Here is a 17,903-nt window from a genome sequence, read left to right as displayed (position 1 = left end):
CGATTGCTCGGGACCATCCAATGCAGACTCACATCACGGTGGAAACCCTGAGAACGCATATCAGACATTTGGCACGGGCCCCCTATCACCACCTTGCAACACTACCTTCAGACAGGCACCAAGCATCATTCTCAAAAACTATTGTCAAGTACAACGACAAACTTCCCTCGGGCTTCACCGCTGCATCTAAACCATCGATGCCCCCTTGGTGCCTTGTCAGCCCCACAGTCCATCTCAACGTGCCAGGAATCGGGAAAAAGTCTGAGCTGTCGTCGCCTGTGCTGAAACAACTGTCTCTGCTTCTTCTGCACGAGAGGTACGCAGACAGTGCACATATTTATACTGACGGTTCCACAAACATCCAGTGTTCGTCCGGTGCTGCAGTCGTCCCAGAAAGAGGTATTACCATCAGCTTTAGGACTGACCACCCAACGACATCTACATCTGCGGAACTAGCTGCTCTTCGAGCTGCACTTTGTTTTGTCAATCGGGAACCACCTCGACAATGGTCAATTTTCAGCGACTCAAAGGCAGCCCTACAATCTGTACTATCAGCTCTGCGTCGCGGGCCATCTGAACAGCTCGTATTCGATATTAGATGCCTACTTCATACATCACATGAGAAAGGACATCACGTGACGTTTCAGTGGCTGCCAAGTCACTGCGGCGTCATCGGAAATGAAGACGCCGATAAAGCCGCTCGGACAGCTCTTGAAGACACACAGGAAGAGGCCATACCACTTTCACGTTCCGACGCAGCCAGCAGACTTCAAGTGCTTGCACAGGAGATCACGCTCTCTCTATGGTGCACACCAAGCAGCCAGACCAACCGCAGCGATCATCAACACGGCCTGCCCTCCTTGATGCATCTCTGTATGCCAACCGGACTCCGCCGAAGTGAGGCCACCCTGCTTTATCGCTTATGGCTAGGGGTGGCCTTCACGAAATCTTACTCGTTTCGCATTGGAATGGCCGACAACGCTCTCTGCAATGCCTGTCTTTGCGAGGAGACGCTGGAACACATTCTGTGCGACTGTCCTGAATATAATGTTCAGAGACAGTCCATGGCGTCCGTTCTAGCGTACCTTGACAGTAGACCATTGTCAGTTGCAACCATTTTCACATATCGCCGACTGAAGACATCGCAGCTGAAGGCGACGAAGGGACTACTTCGGTTTATGAAGGATACGGGCTTGGACAAGCGACTGTGACAGTGATGTCACGTACCACACAAGAGTGACAGACTGTAACCAACGATGTGTGTGCCGTGTTATGTGCCCTCTATCTCTTCTCCCCATCTTTCATCCCCCCCATCCCCCTCCCATGTGTAGGGTAGCAAACCGGTTAGGCAAAACTGGTTAACCTCCCTGCCTTCCTTCTCCACTTTTTCCTTCCTTCCTTCCTTGGCATGTTGCAGTCGGTTCTAATTATTCCGATGTTCTCCAGAGCGCCTGTCGGCGCAACCTAGCTGTTCGCTGCCTCTAGGTCCTGACCAGAATAACTTTCACCTCTTGTGCTCTTGCTTTGCGTTTTTCCTACGAAAATTACCAGAGGAAGCTTTTCGCACCGTTGTCCAAGGAAGTGGCAGATATACAGCGGTTCAGCAGCTGTGGAGAGCTTAGTACGAACATAATTCCACTAGCCATGCTTTTTAAACTTCATTTATTGGAAGCGTTCCAACCTAAGTGGGATGTTTGCGTTCTACACAAACGATACTGTTCAACGAAATAGTGGCGATATTGTGGCACTCTTTAACGACGTAAAACTGGTTTATTGTGAGTGCGCTTAGTGCCTGGAAACTAAAGGTTAAGCGCTTCTATACGATTAGCAAGGAGTCGGCTACGGCCCCTTTGAGCGACGAATGAGTCTTCTGCCAGAACACACTTCCCTTGCGCCCTGGTGATCAGGATACACGCCATGACTTCTCAGTGGGCGAGGGATTCGAGCGCTCTCATGCACGAGATATGCGCTGTCTCCCGAGGCGTCGCCGGCACTCTTACAACGGCAATAGGTGAGGCGCAAGCGTGTGCAAAAGAGTCTGGAACGAATTGGTTCGTGTGTTATTATTGCAGTAGCAATTCTTTCCATGTTAAGCGAAATTTTTTCACTTTTTAAATGGCCGAGGTGTTGCTTCGGTGCCAGCAACGATCCAATCCAGCTGAACATTGACACAAAACAGTTTATATTCAACAAAAATTACACTAGCGAGGAGAGACGTGGCATCAATTCACTGAGCCTCAACGTCAGTTGACTGATGTTATAACAAAGTCCAAGTGCAACACTGTGCACGCATCAGACAGCGTGAGGAGCAACACACAGCTCTTAAAAGCTCAACACTGTGGAAAAAAATGCTAAATGTATACAGTAGTGGTTGTTCTCCACGAAATTACGAAAGTTCGCTGGTTTAAAGTTTCTGCTGCATGAGGTCTGGATGACGAAGGTAGAGCGGCGACGCTCGTAGACGGCCAAGTCCTGCAGCTGTCCGGTTGTCGAAACGCCGCCCGCATCTTCCCATGGTAGACTACAGGTCGTCGGGGAGGGGTGATGCTCTAGGTGGCAGCCTCTGCGAGCCCGGGTCCAGGAGCCCGTCAAGCTCTGCACCCCAGCAGCCTTTTCCGTAGTGCCATTTCATATCTTTCCATTTTAGGATGGCTTTTATTATCCACTGGAACTGTAGAGGGCTTTTACGCAACTTAGGTGACATTAAAGACATGTTAATAAGCTTCTCTCCTGTGGCCCTGTGCTTACAGGAAACAAACCTGGGCAAAAAACACAAAAACATTTTGAAGGGTTTCACTGTTGTACGGCGCGACCGTACTCAGGCGAACCGGCTGTCAGGTGGTGTAGCCATTGTCCTGCCAGGTGATATAGCAGCCAGAGAAGTTCCTATTAACACTCCCATAGAAGCCGTTGCGGTCACCGTTTTAGCTCACAAAACCATCACCATTTGTTCAGTATACATTCCGCCGCATTCACATTTTACCGTAAGAGACCTAAAGTTAATGTTAAACCAGCTACCCGAACCATTTTTATTAGCCGGTGATTTTAATTCACATAACACGTTGTGGGGTAGTCGAACAACTGACACCAGGGGTCAAACGCTTGAAGATTTTATCCTAACAAATAACATATGCCTTTTAAACACCGGTGCGGCAACTTACTACTCCCCAAGCACAGGAGCTATGAGTTGCTTAGATCTGGCACTGTGCTCTCCATCTGTCTTTGGCGATTTTCAATGGAATGTTATTGACAACCCCTATGGTAGTGACCATATGCCTGCTATTATTAAAAGAAAATTCCCTTCTCCTACCATACCATTAAGACCACCCCGTTGGAAACTCCATCTAGCAGAGTGGCCTCTCTTTACTGAAAAAGCCACTCTAGATAACATATCAGATGAGCTAACAATAGACGAAATGAATGAGAAGATTACCGCCTGCATACTCGCTGCAGCCGAGCAGACAATCCCACAATCCTCTGGCTTCTTAAGAAAAGACCTGAAACCCTGGTGGACAAAGGAATGTACACAAACAAAAAAATTACAAAACAAAGCGTGGGGTATCGTTCGGCGATACCCAACACAAGATAATCTACTCTTTCAAAAAAGCAAAAGCCAGGTACACACGCAGACAAGCCGAAAGACAGTCCTGGAAGAATTATGTCTCGTCAATAAATAGCTCGATAACTTGCAAAAGAATGTGGGATCAGGTTCGTAAGTTTAGAGGCGACTACGCTTCTTACACTATCCCCATACTATCACCTCCAGGCACGCAAACAAGTATAGAAGAACAAGCAGACATATTAGGACAACACTTCCATAATATATCAAGCTCGGTAAACTATTCAGCTGCATTTCTAAAACATAAGCAATTAGAAGAAAAACTAAAGCTTCCGACCACAGGAAGTTCAGAAAGACCGTATAATGCCGCCTTAACACTACCGGAAATCAATAGAGTACTAACAACTGACAAAAAAAACAGCACCTGGTCCGGACAGAGTTCATTACGCAATGCTCGCTCATCTATCTCCTAATGCAGTTGAAACCTTGCTTCGATTTTTTAATAAAATCTGGGAAACGGGAAAAATGCCGAAAGAGTGGAAGAAAGCCATTATTATCCCGTTCTTGAAAGCTGGAAAACCTCCCACAACAGCAACCAGTTATAGACCCATAGCACTCACAAGTTGTCTTGCAAAATCCTATGAAGCCATTATCAACATAAGATTGACCTACGTCCTTGAAACAGAGAACATGCTAGATAACCATCAGTGTGGATACAAGAAAGGTTGCTCCACAATAGACCACCTAGTCCGACTAGAAGACGAGATACGTGCGGCCTTTCTACAAAAGCAACATTGTCTGACAGTTTTCTTTGATCTTGAAAAGGCGTACGACACCACATGGAGGTTTGGTATCTTAAGGGACTTAGCAGATTTAGGAATCCGAGGTAGAATGCTGAAATGTCTAGCCGATTTCATGTCGGACCGAACATTCCAGGTGCGTTTAGGAACGGCACTGTCACGTGTATTCATTCAGGAAAATGGTGTGCCACAAGGATGCGTACTAAGCACATCACTCTTTATAGTAAAAATGAACTCCGTTAACAAAGTCATTCCCCCCTCTGTTATGCACTCCATATACGTCGATGATCTGCAAATAGCGTGCCGCGCCTCAAACTTACAAACATGTGAAAGACAGCTCCAGATAACAATTAATAAACTAACCAAGTGGGCTGAGAAAAATGGCTTCCGCTTCTCTACTCAAAAAACCGTTACAGTGCTATTCTCGCAAAAACGAGGATTGTACTTAGACCCGGTTCTAAAATTGAATGATGTCGCGCTGCCGGTAAAACAAGAACATAAATTCTTGGGAGTAATCTTTGACAAAAAACTAAACTTCCTAGCCCACATTAAAACCCTAAAGATTAAGGCAAATAAAGCATTGAATATCCTGAAAGTCTTATCTCATAAGCACTGGGGTTCCGACCGAACCTGTCTTTTACGTATTTACCGGTCTCTTGTGCGTAGCCTTTTAGACTATGGCTCCGTGGTTTACGGGTCAGCCAGGCAGTCCTACATCCAACTACTTGATCCAGTACATAACCTTGGATTGCGGCTGGCAAGTGGTGCCTACAGAACGTCACCCATTCAAAGTTTATATGTTGAGTGTAACGAACCCTCATTACAGCAGCGCAGAACATTACTAACATTCTCTTACCTACTCAGAATTCAGTCATCACCGCAACACATATGCTACAACATCCTCACACAGTGCAACTCACGCTTACATTACACAAATAAACCGAACATGATTAGGCCACTTGTCCTGCGGTATGAGCAATACTGTCGGGACTATGACATCCCCCACGAAGTCCTCCAGGTTGCCAAGAAACCACAACGGTTGGCGCCATGGTACAATTTCACGCAGTTGTGCGACTGGACACTAACACATTTAAAGAAAAACACTCCACACGAACACATCATACAAGAATTCCGTGCTCTTCAGGACAAGTATCAAAATCACATGGAATTCTACACGGATGGCTCCAAAAGAAAAGAACACGTGGGTGTCGGGGCCATAACAGAAAACTGGGAAACTAGTATCCGTCTACCCATACATGCTTCTGTTTTCACTGCTGAAGTTTATGCTGTATGGGTTGTAGTTAAAAAGATTATCACTGGCAAGCACAAAAACACAGTAATATACACTGATTCCTTAAGTACACTGAAGGCTCTAAATCTAAAATCTGAGTGTGAACCCCTGTTAGGGGACATACTAAACATGGTCGCGCATAACAAATATGGGAGATCAATCCGCTTCTGCTGGGTACCAAGTCATGTTGGGATACCTGGTAATGAATCAGCCGATAGATGTGCATCTATGGCAGCATTAAAAGACATAATAAACACAACACTTCCATATAAAGATAGTATCCGTGCCATTAGGAAGGCCTTAATGTCAAAGTGGCAACACGAATGGGACCATTGTAGAGAAAACAAACTATATCTCACTAAACCGGTACTTGGTGAGTGGAAGTCGTGCAACCATCGGGAGCGTTTCTTTGAAGTAGTTCTATGCCGACTACGTATTGGGCACACACATCTCACACACAATTATCTACTTACATAAGAAGACATGCCAACATGGGAAAAATGCCAAGAACAACTAACAGTCATTCATATACTACTCGCATGCACACACATTGAAGTACAAAGACGGAAGTTTTTGCACAACCTATATCAAATGCACATACCTTTACATCCTGCTTTAATTTTAGATGATTCGATAATCCCATTACGTGACCTGCGTAAATTCTTAGACGACACTGGCTTTTTAAACAAAATAGATTAACACGTCTTTTCTCCTCTTAAATAGTATTATAAAACACCTCGTGTTTGGCGCAGCATAGCCTTAGCCGCTTTTGCGCCACTAAACCAAATTTAACTAACTAACTTTTATTATGATATAAGATGTTGGCGCACAATTTAAGGCGCCGGCTACTCCTCATCTCTTGAGTGGTTCCGTCATATATCGTACAGGGTTCAAGATTACGTATCAAATAGTCTTTTCACACAAGCACCAGGACTTATCACGCAACGTTTCCACGGGAAGACTATGACGTAAGGAACACATGGTACATACAATATATAATGTATATGTCTCCACACTTATGTAGATGAAAGTCTCAAAAGTACAAACGATACTGTCGCCTATTAACACATTGTCAAGTCAGCGGGTGGTACATACATCGTGTAAATGCATTATCACATACAGTCACAACACAACAGTCAACATAACATAATTCACAAACAGATGCATATATATATAGTGACATTGAAATGAAGGGCACAATGAAAGCGCTAATAACGTCCAACAATGCCGCTGTCTTCAAGAAAAGTCTTTAGTGCTTTTAAAGCACTCTTCTGCAAGGCCGTTGTTGGCCAAGGGCCCAAAAGTTTCCTTAAACTGAAAGGTCTGCGGTCTAATTTAATTAGCGCTGATTTAAGTTGGCATCTTGGTGTGTCGTGATGTGGGCAATCTAGAAGGAGGTGATATATATCTTCGTCTACAAATCCACAATCACATTCGGGGGTTTCCGCACGGCCAATTCTGTATAAGAAATGCTTTGTGTAGGCAGTGCCTAGTCTTAATCGATGAATAAGGGTTTCCATAGTTCTATCTAATGACAATGAAAATTTGAATTCAATAGATGGATCAATATGGTATAAGTCCGAGCTCTTAGAATTCTGGTCAAACGAAGTGTTTCTAGACATTTTGAGACGTTGTCCTTATAATGCAGCGTAATTCATCCTTTGATATTGGGAGCGGAGCTGTATCATCTTTGAGGTGCGCTTGTCGTGCTGCTTCATCGGCTGCTGTGTTGCCAGGAATGTCGCGATGCCCTGGTATCCACTGGAATGCTATTGCATGTTTCGCTTCGCTTGCCTTTGTGAGGTTTTTAAGTGTTTCATATATTATACTGTCACTGAATGTTTTCTCTTTTGTGCTGCAGAGTGATGTTAGAGCCGCCTGTGAACCGCTGAAAGTTACCCATTTTTGCGTCTCTCTTACTGACAATATAAATTTTATCGCACATAGGATTGCGAACAGTTCGTCCGTTGTGGACAAAGTCGCACGAGATAACTTAAATGATTCTTGTTTGTTGAGGTGCGGTATAAAGAAGGCTAAAGTTGAAGAGGTTGCTGTACTGGAGCCGTCTGTATAGACGTGTGTGTATCCTGAATACCGCATATACATCTGGTATAGTGCTAGTTGTTGAGCAGCTTGAATAAACATCTTTTTCTGAATATCCCATCTACTGACAATTCGATTTTCGGAACTGTAAGCAGCCATGGAGGATATTCGATGTCTGAGTTCCAAAATTCATTTCTTGGCAATATGTGAAGATTTTCTTGAATTTCTATATGAACATAACTTCTATCTCGTTTCATTATGTTTAGAGCCAATGGGTGGTTTTTATGCTGGGCTTGAAGACGGAAATTATGTCGGCATGTTTCTGTAGTTCGCATAACTGGAAATGGTGATTGGCGAGCCTCAGCTATTACAAGAGAACTAGAAGTCGCTCGTGGAACTCCTAGACATAGGCGTAGTCCTCTAGCTAAAAGTCTTTTAAGTCGCTCTTCTGACGTGTGGGAAAGTCCGTGTAAGATGGGTTGAAGGAAGGTTGCAATGTCGTAGCACACTGAACTGAACATCACCTTAAAACCGGATTTCAGTGATGTTCAGTGTCCTGCGACATTGCAACCTTCCTTCAACTTTTAAACTTCTCAAGCCTCTGTTCGCCTTAAAGAACATTGCACAGGAAGGCAAACAATGATCAAGATAGACTTAGTAAACTTGTTGCTATTTCGAAAGTTTTGTTTACCAGTCAAGCTTAGCTAATGTTCCGCTTGTCTTCTTTGAAATCAGCAGCGCGCGTGTCGCAGTAACATGAGAGAGAGAGGACGGATTTGAAGTTAACTGAAAAGATAGCAAGGCTAAACAGGATTGCGTCTGGTTTGCCACTCTGACGGGTAAGAGGAAAATCTGTTTCACGTGCTCGTGAAAAACTGCGCATCTTGGCAAAGCCTGAGTGACGGGTGGCCCGGGCTGCGCAGCAAGCACGCGCCTCGGACCAAAAGTGGTAAACAATATGTTGCAGGCTAAGCTCGACCACGATGTCAGAGACGTGAATCCCGCTGGTTATCATGACGTTTTCATGCAAGGGGGCCCATTGTCCAGAGCTGTAGCACATGCATCGAGCTTTCGCAGTCAGCAGCTAGATAGCGCAGCGTGTATTGTCTTGTTTCATCGCGCTTATTATTATTATTTTTTTTTTGCAACTTGCGCACCAGACAGAAATTCAGGACAGTTGTTTGTTTTGGGCAGGGTGACATGCTGCGCGAACATTCATATAGTGAAGAGTTACGCGATAAACGTATTGAAGGCGGGCTCTTCATTGGCTTGATCTCCTCTCGTGCTGCCACCTGTAGCCTAAATCGAGAACCTCGTCTCACGAGGGCTTTATGGTGATTAAAGGTTTGCTTGGGCGGACGGCTCATTGGCATGGAGTGTGAAAGAGTGGAGAATTTACGAGGCGCAGTAAATACAGCTATCGAGAAAATAGCTCTATTGTCTTCGGCTCGTTGCAATGTGCCAGGCCTAGCTTTTGCCGAGGTGTTCTGTAGCACTTCGTAGCCGTCAGATAAAACGAACCCCTCGCGTGTGAAGATACTTCAGAATTATATGTTCATGAACGCTTATGGCCACATTGTGCCACGCGGTGCTGGTGCTACAGGAAGGGTTAGCCTATCGGACTTCGACGGCAATTTCTCCGCCTGAGCATCTTTCCGCGTTGCATGTGTCACAAGTCGATCAGTCCAGTCTCTCGCAGAAATGTGAGCCGCATTCGTGACACCCTCTTGATCACTGTGTGCCGTCATTCTGGGAAAGGTAACTGTGCTCGTTCGCGAAGAAACAAAGTTTTCTCATGCGATCCAGAAGCCTTTTTACCGAACATGAGGGCTTGCAGGATGCGATAAACTATTTTATTGCCGACTTCGTCGCACTCAGTGCCAGATGAAGGAGCACGGCGAACCCTAAACATCTATGCAGGAGTGTATAGACCAATCCTGTTCTTGCCCTGTATTGGAGGTCTGCTTCTGTGCGGCTAACTCTTTGTGGAACCTACTACATTACTCATGGACTCAAGTGTGCCAACGCTGAGAGCTCACTGGCGTGTGCGTGTTTCCTCATGTAATTGTGAAACATCGGACGACGAATGTTGCCAACGTTTTCGACATCTTAAAGTTCAAGAATAAGTTATTGACTGCATCAAATCAATGTTAGCTACTTGAATGCACTTTTTGCCAACTTAAAGGGGGCACAGACATTTCTTCACAAAATCGAAATGGTAAAAACTCTTCGACCATGAATGCCGGAACACTGGTGAGTACTAAAAATGTTTGGTTGATTGCCGTAGGACCGCTGCAGCTGCCATGTAATATACCGGTTCATTACAATTTCATCGTTGCATCTCAGCCCATATAGCGCTCGTCGTTGAAAATTAACGGAGCAAATATTACGTGGTTAACAGGGGTAACGTGCGACCTGTATATGATAGACAAGGGTGAGTTGTGTTCATACTTTGACACTTTTAACTTCTGAAGCTAATTGTTGAGTATTTCTCTCTGGGATTCTCGGGTATGCTTTGAAGACATATTTAAGACTGGCGGCGAATTCGGCAAGGAATAGCACGAGTGAGTTTCAAACAAGCACTTAAGCTGGGTACATACACTGACATAATCCTTAGATCCAGGAATTGATCACTTTCAGAGTGCGCTTAAGTTACGCTAAGTGACCTAAAACTTCTGAAATAGCGCGCCAAAGATGCAGCTGGGCCACAAGTTATAAAATAAGTGTCTAAATATTTATAAAAAATGTGGAGTGGTCAAAGGCGCGAAAGGACCACTGAAAGTCGAGGAATTCATGCATGAGCTACCGCATCACTTAAAAAGTAGGCCCACATTTGCTGCACCTAGAATTCTAACCTTTGTACACAGTGAATATTAAAATCACGCAAGAAACAGTCAGCTAGTGCTGGTTAGAACGATGTTTGTAGCTGACCTTCAGCACGTTTTTTTTTTTTCGTATTGGACACTCATTTGGCTTTTCCTAGCGTGTGGCCAAAAGGTCCACCTTGTTTTCCGCCCCGTGAGCTTCAATATCGTTAACTGTACAAAGCCACAATTTCAACACCAGTGCTGACTAACGAGTTGGACACAAATGCAGGCTGCTGCGACGATGAGTGCCCTGTGGGCTACGCCACTCCTCTGGAGGCCGCTACCAAGGGGCGTCGCGAGAAGATTGTCTACGTGCCTTGCATCGTGCCCTCCAAGGAGAAACCAGACTACCTGGCGGTCGTGTGCGTGGACCACCACTCGCCTGACTTTTGCAAGGTAAGTTGGATCCCGCTTCGCGTATTGTGAAAAATTACGCGCATTCCACGAATTGTTGGAATCGGTGTTATGCCAAGTTTTCTGCATCTAGCTTTGGATGAGGTTCCGCAAGATGTTAGCAGAAGGCACAACATAATTAATATATATAGTGTGTGTGCTTGTGTTGCAAGGCAATTACTGATTTGTCGTCGTACGGTGACAAAACGTAACGACCTGAGTCGACGCCGCCAGTGTAAACAGCCGTCCATTCCGAATGCTGTGTAATTTGTCCGATATTGGTTCCAAGTACTACACTGCCACAAGAAAAAACTGGCACTCTCTTTCATAAGTTGCTTTGCGACGTGATGCAAACGCCAGCCATCTCAAAGCTTTATAATTGGCACGATGGAAGATTGGTAAAATTTTTATTCGCTTACGTCATGCATGCGTCTGTGGTCTAATGGGGAGAACGTTGGGTTGCAGCAACGCGGGCGGGACCTTAGCTCGATCCTGCCATAGGAACTGTAATGTTTTTTTATTGAAGTGGTCTCCGAAACTAGGTGAGACAGGGTTATATATCGACAATTATAGCAATAAAGGTGCCTGGTGAGGCGAAATTTTCATTTACTGTCCGTATTTGCAGTTCCGACGTGACCCGTACTTTATTTGTGCTGATAAATTATAGCTGCGCCGCCGCCGATGTGAGAAGCCTGGTGAGTCAGTACCATACGAATCTATTCCGCAACGTCAGTGTTACTGTGGCCACGGACGGAATGATCAGCATCATGCATTTGTCTAGTGTAAGGCGAATGCCTGTACCACCGACATCCCCAGTTATCCTTGTCTTACGCTTAATGTCATTATGTTACAAGTCTTCAGTTCTTAGGCTATGTGTGGGTTTGAGATGTTAAACCCCATAACTATACTTTTTTTTATGTACGAGTATGTGCTGGACATACGCTGAGTGTCTCCTGCACGTAGCGCATAACTTAAAATTTAAGCCTAATCATTCAATAATAATTCGGCAGTGTCGCGTATATAAACTCTCGCGGCGGTAGTGCTCGGCGTGTTCCTCTTATACTCCCGGGCCACTTTCTGTCGCTGCGAAGGGAAAGCTACGGAGGCAAAGCGCGCACAAGCGAGAGCGCTTCTGAAAGGAATTCCGCGTTTTAATCCACGTGAGGTTAGGCTGTAGAGAAAACATGTACACCTTATTAGCAACAGTTAAGAGGGAACATGCAACTGAGTGTAAAACTTTACTTGTTTTGCGGCTTTTCTCTTCCGCGTCGGGGCAAACGCGAAACCGTCGCACGGGGAAGCTGCGTCGTTTCGGCGTCTGTTCCGAGCAACCAAAGCACTGTCAATGCTGCCGCACTACTTGGCGCGGTAGCACTTGTGCAGCAGCCAAGCGCCCGTAGCTTTCCATTCACAGGCACAGAAAGCTGTCCGCGAGTGTAGTAACTACAACCGTTGCAACCTTTTTAGAGCGCAGCTCTTAGGCGCCCGTTCCTGCGTCGGCGTAACCGAGCGAACGAGCACATCGAAAGATGAAAGCAAACGAGGAGCGTAGCGCAGCGGGGCGGGTGAGACGCAAGGAGGAAAGCGGAGAGGAGCGTGCAGCGCTACCAGGAGGCGGAAAGCGGCGGAGAGTATGGCGAAAAGGGTGAGGGGGAAAGCGAAGTGGCGGCATGCTGGCGCCACTTCCACGCCACAAAGCTCTGGCGTGGACTTTGGACCTAGTGCGCATGCGCTACTTCGCCCGCGGCGCCACCGCCGCCGCTAGGGGACGCGCTCCGCGGGGGCCACGCGTTCTCGTGTTCACTTTCTGAACGATGAGCGACGCAACCGGTGGAAATGCTTCGCCTGCCGCTGGTGCTACTCGAGCTGCCCGAGCAGAGGCTTAGCGCCGCCGCCGAGGGTCCCTGTGGTTCAGAATCAAATTCTTTCCCGCAATATAGAGAGAATTCAAAACGAATAAATAGCTGCGCTCGAAATTCGCATTGGGGAGTATCGTAACCGTCAGTGAAATTTTTGGCCCATGTTTACCGCAAGTTTCTGTCTTCGATAATTCAGCCTTATAGTGAGTGTTGCAGTTACTGAGTATTTATTTCACAGGTCAGTGAATCAAACTTAATACGTGTGGTTCGTTATGCTGTCTATAGTGGCTGTCACCATATGTGCACGTCACTAATAATCCAACATATAGAATCTTTATTTATTAAAATACATCGGTCTGCACCGGTACAGCATGTGCTCCTAAAGCTTATGGTTACACATACTCATACGGTCGTTGTTGGAAACATGTCGCGTATATACAGCATCCCAATCATTGTATTGTGCGATGCGTTGTTCCCATTCGTCTTTGTTCCTTTCTGTACAGGGCAGTATATTACACGGAACCTATTAAATGGCGAACATTTGCCACTTTGACAGTATTTATCTGGCCACCTACGTCTTGGTGCTCTTATGGTCGTTTCGTTAACTTGATATGTGCCACAATTATTATAGTATGACAATAGTGTATGAAGAAAATGATAGGTCATGACATGCGTGTAATGAAATAGACGGTCGTTTCGTTAACTCGATAGCCTCCCCGCACACTGCTTCGCATAATATCAATTCCCACGGGGCGTTGGATCTGCCAGCTTTTTTCTATCGTGACACTTACGTGAAATTACTTGACCATTTGATAAATGTCGCTAAACTGGGTGGCAATGTGGTCCTTGTCTTGATTTTTTTTTTTGTCGCTTACGTATTTATACTTTTCGAACAGAAGCAATCTAACTGTTGGGTAGTAAATACAATTATCGGCGCCGATACTAACTGACCTTACTAGAACGTTCGTTAACCTTGTGAAAAGTAGTTACTAGCTTTTTCTTAGTAACTGACGCGACCTTTTCTTCTAAGGGATGTACTGATTTCCACCATACTTCATTTACGCGCATTCGTTGACACCGTTCCTCAACGTAAAAGCTTTCACAACGCTCTTGGTCGATGCATTAACTGCCAGAGGTTTCTACAGCACTAACGGTCGCAAGTCCTGTGCTTGTCAGGATATGATTGCAGAAATCTCAATTTTTCGTACGTTCTAACAAGTTAAAAGTGACGTTTCATTTGCTGTAAGACTTCCTCCCATCTTAAGTGCGTTCTCGTAGACGCCACTTCTCCGTACTTACGCTAGAAATAGCTCGCCTTGAGCCAGAAACATGGCAAACATTTAATTCTCACTCACCAGCAAGCACGCCGTCAGACAAGCGCGATCTCTCATGGCATACATTTATAAGCTAAACAAGAGCCATGATACAGGAATGACAAGAAGCACATATGTCAAATATGGCGGTCTTTTTCGTTTTAAGCAATTCGCTATTCCTTTCTACACATTTCACTTCACTAGATGACGCGAGCTGTGGATTTTTCACCGGTAAAAGGAGGTTCCAGGAAAGTTGTGGGCGGGCCCTGGTTAAACGCAGGCCGCCGAGCGCGTGTAGTCATTTCCTAAACTGAGCCATCAATTTTCTCTTCAGAATGGCTTCCGGCTTTCCACTCTTGATGGAGAGAGAGAGAGAGGGCAGAGAGAAATTAATCTAATTGAATCTGGAGATTTAAGCAAGCGTGCGCACAACTTACTAGGCAGGGGAGTCGGCTGGCTATACGGCCTCGTCCTCAGGTTTTTCCGCATGCATGGCCCTGCCTACACGGACCTCGGCTAATTCACCGCACGGGCGCAATTTGTCGGCGGTTGGTTCGTGCTCCTGGCTTCGAGGCGTTTTGCGTGTTCATGTAAATGAAGTGCCCATTTTGCTAAACAAAAAAACGCGAGTGTAAGCTCTGCGCAAATTAGATTCCGCAGATCTGCAGCTTTATTTTAGTACTTGAGAAACGTGCCCCAATTCTTACTTCGCCACTGTTCTTTATACGTCAAGTGATCGGTGTGGCGTTATTGTTACGATGATAGCCTATTACAGTCGCACTTCTACCAACTCTCATCGCTGTTTGGGACTACTGGTATGATCATGTTTATACCCGCCGCAGGGGCGCAGTGGTACGGCGTAGTGCTGTTGAACACTGGGTTGCGGGTTCGACTCCCAGCCACCCGTCGTGGTTGCTTAGTGGCTATATGGTGCTGTGCTGCTACGCACGATCGAGATCGCTGGATCGAATGCCGGCCACGGCGGCCGCATTTCGATCGGAGCGAAATACGAAAACACCCGTGTACATAGATTTAGGTGCATGTTAAAGAACCCCAGGTGGTCGAAATTTCCGGAGTCCCCCGCTACGGCGTGCCTCGAGAATCGGATCGCAGTTTCGGCACGTAAAACCACATATTTTTTTTCGACTCCCAGACACGTCGACCACATATCGATGCGGATGAATTGAAAAAAAGAACCGCACATTTTACGTGCTTTGGGCGTACGTTAAAATCCAGCTGGTCTAAATTCACCCATTCTTCGGCGTTCCTCCGGAGATCGCAGTTTTGGCACGTAAAACCGGGAAACTCGTCTACAATACAATGGGTGGATGTATATTGAAGCTGATCCTAATAAAGGTAACAATGCACACACCGAAGAATGCACAAACGCACACCTCGTGTACGTAATTGACCTTTGAAATATCACGGTCAATAGTAGTCGTACGCGGCATAGCTCCTGATTATCGTTGATCACGGGCATCCAGAAAGCTCATCGCGAGGTGCTCAAGCAGATCCTCGCCTTCACGTCGCGTGCGCAGGTGATCTACCGGCTGTCGATGCCGCACAAGGGAGACGAGCTGCACCACATGAACTGGAACACGTGCAGCAGCTGCTACGGCAAGCCCAACAAGCGGCGCAACCGGCTCATCCTGCCGTGCCTGAACAGCGACCGCGTCTACGTCGTCGACCTCAGCCACAACATCAGGAAGCCCACTCTGCTCAAGGTGTGTACGGCGTGTGGCTCACCCCACCAGCCGCGGTGGTGAAATATCGCATTATGATGGTGGGCTTGAGGTCGTGGATTCGTTTCCTGGTCACTGCGGCCTCGTTTAATGAGGGGGAGGGGGGGCAAAATGCTAAAGCGTTCATGGCTAAATGAAAGCAGCGCTACCAGGCGGGAAACAAGGCGCACACAGAAGACACGGCACTGTGTCAGCGCTCTGCCTGTGTGCGACCATCGATTCTAGCTAAAGCGTTCGTATAGTTTGATTTAAGAGTTCTTCAAAGAACTCCAGCTCAGGCGGTCAATATTTATCCAGAGACTTCTGTAGTACGGCGTCTCGTAGACAAAATGTTGCTTTGCGATGCCAAATTCAAGCACGCGATCGATCGATCGATTGAACAATCGAGCAATCCATCGCTGACAGGAGGCTCATCGGACTGACGTTTTAGGTGCCTTTTGGTTTCGAGAAAGAACCGCTAGAATTTTATCTCGTCATCAGCACATCTATCGCTCAGAAGCGCAACACTTGTAAACATGCTTGCACCGGTTCCTGACGCCCGCTGGTTGAAAGCGGCTTTCTTCTGAGCGTGTGCTCTGCCTGGGGTACAGGCAGAGCTAGAGGCGCCGTTCGTGCCTCCCGCAATTTAGTCCTTGGTATAGCTGTTGGTGAGTAACGCTTTGACACTACCTTGGCTTACAGTTGTTATCGGACGCTAAACAGTTGGCGGGAGAAAGCAGTTGTTGCTTTGAAAAAGTGCACGAAAATTGCGTGTTTGCGTGATACACTTGCATTTTGTTGTGGGAACTTTCCGTCTTTCCAGAAACTTTAACGTCGGACTCTCAATTCATAGCTGCTACAATGAATCGCGAAACGGCTCGCAAAGCCAAGCTTCGCGCGGAACCACACTGTTCAAGTACAGCTTTCTGGGCGCGATCAATGCACGGTACCTTTTCCTCTCCGTAGGATTTGCTGCCTTGTGCAAAGGCCGCCTTGTGCGTGTGTCGGGAAATCGTTTCGGGAGGGAAGGTGTATCTTTATTACTGAGCAGTCCATAAATCTTTTCAAGCGCTTCTGCCAGTGAGCCCGAATCATTGAATGACTTCAGCAGCACGGTTTGCACCGGGTGTCCTAGTTTCTCGAATGGTTGCGCCTTCTACGCTGCTATTGCTCTCTCCGGTCTCGATCGCTTTTCCGATTGCACAGGTCATCCACGAGACTGACGACTCGGCCGCTTCGCGGCGCTGCTGCTTCATTTGAACGGTCGAAGGATCTGCCGGGATGCTGCGGCTGTGAGAAGGTCAATGCGCGTATCTGTAAGCGCAATTCCTTTAGGTCTTCGATTACCTACAAGCGTGCTTTCCCAAGCGGAGTGATTTTTGCTCAGTTATCCTCAAATGCATCGGACACGGTTGTTCAATTGCTATGATGTTTGGCTGCTGAGCAAAAGGTCACTGGTTCGATTCCCGGTCAGAGTCCGCATTTTGATGAGGGAGAAACGCTAAAGACGCTCGTGTACTTAACTGAGTGAAAGTTAGCCATGTAATGCCTAAAGGAGTTCATCCTAAAAACAACTTAGAACAGCTTGTTCACCTGTATTTCTGCCACTGGGAGTACATTTGTATAAAGAAATGCGTTTTGGATTTATAACCTAATTAGTACAGTAGCTATTAAGTCTTGGTCCAACGAACTATCCGTAACTGAATTCTACAGTGTTTTGAAAATGTTACTATAGGCTATGCGCAAGTGCACGGATTTGCACCCTTCAGGGTGCTTTCTAATTCACGTCAGTTATGGATGTAAGGGTGAGTTAAACGGATGTGCATTCTTTATAAACCGGCTTCCAGTGCGTTTATTTTCCTGTGCCTAAATAGTCATTCTGAGATTTTAATATAGCCCTACATATGTGATGCGTTTGACACTAGTGTTAAGGAAAGCCACGTATCAAATTTAGTCCGAAACCTTCCTCTACGGAGCTTAAACTTCGTGAATCAATCTTGATATGTAGGTCCAATAGCATACACCAAAGTTAGATTTTTCACAGGGTTCACCGCCAC

General features: G+C 46.2%; 1 protein-coding gene across 1 annotated transcript in view; it reads left to right on the top strand.

Annotated features, from left to right (window-relative positions):
* LOC126531526 (methanethiol oxidase-like) overlaps positions 1–17,903 on the top strand; it is a 74,958-nt gene that overhangs the window by 4,293 nt on the left and 52,762 nt on the right. The window contains exons 2-3 of the mRNA XM_050179073.3: positions 10,790–10,956; positions 15,664–15,849. Coding sequence (XP_050035030.2) covers positions 10,790–10,956; positions 15,664–15,849 — 353 coding nt within the window. The remainder of the gene's footprint in view (positions 1–10,789; positions 10,957–15,663; positions 15,850–17,903) is intronic.

Source organism: Dermacentor andersoni, chromosome 5, assembly GCF_023375885.2.
Source record: "Dermacentor andersoni chromosome 5, qqDerAnde1_hic_scaffold, whole genome shotgun sequence".
In the NCBI taxonomy this organism is placed as follows: Eukaryota; Metazoa; Arthropoda; class Arachnida; order Ixodida; family Ixodidae; genus Dermacentor; species Dermacentor andersoni.
The sequence above is the reverse complement of the archived record's forward strand: the minus strand, read 5'-3'. Positions and strand labels throughout refer to the sequence as shown.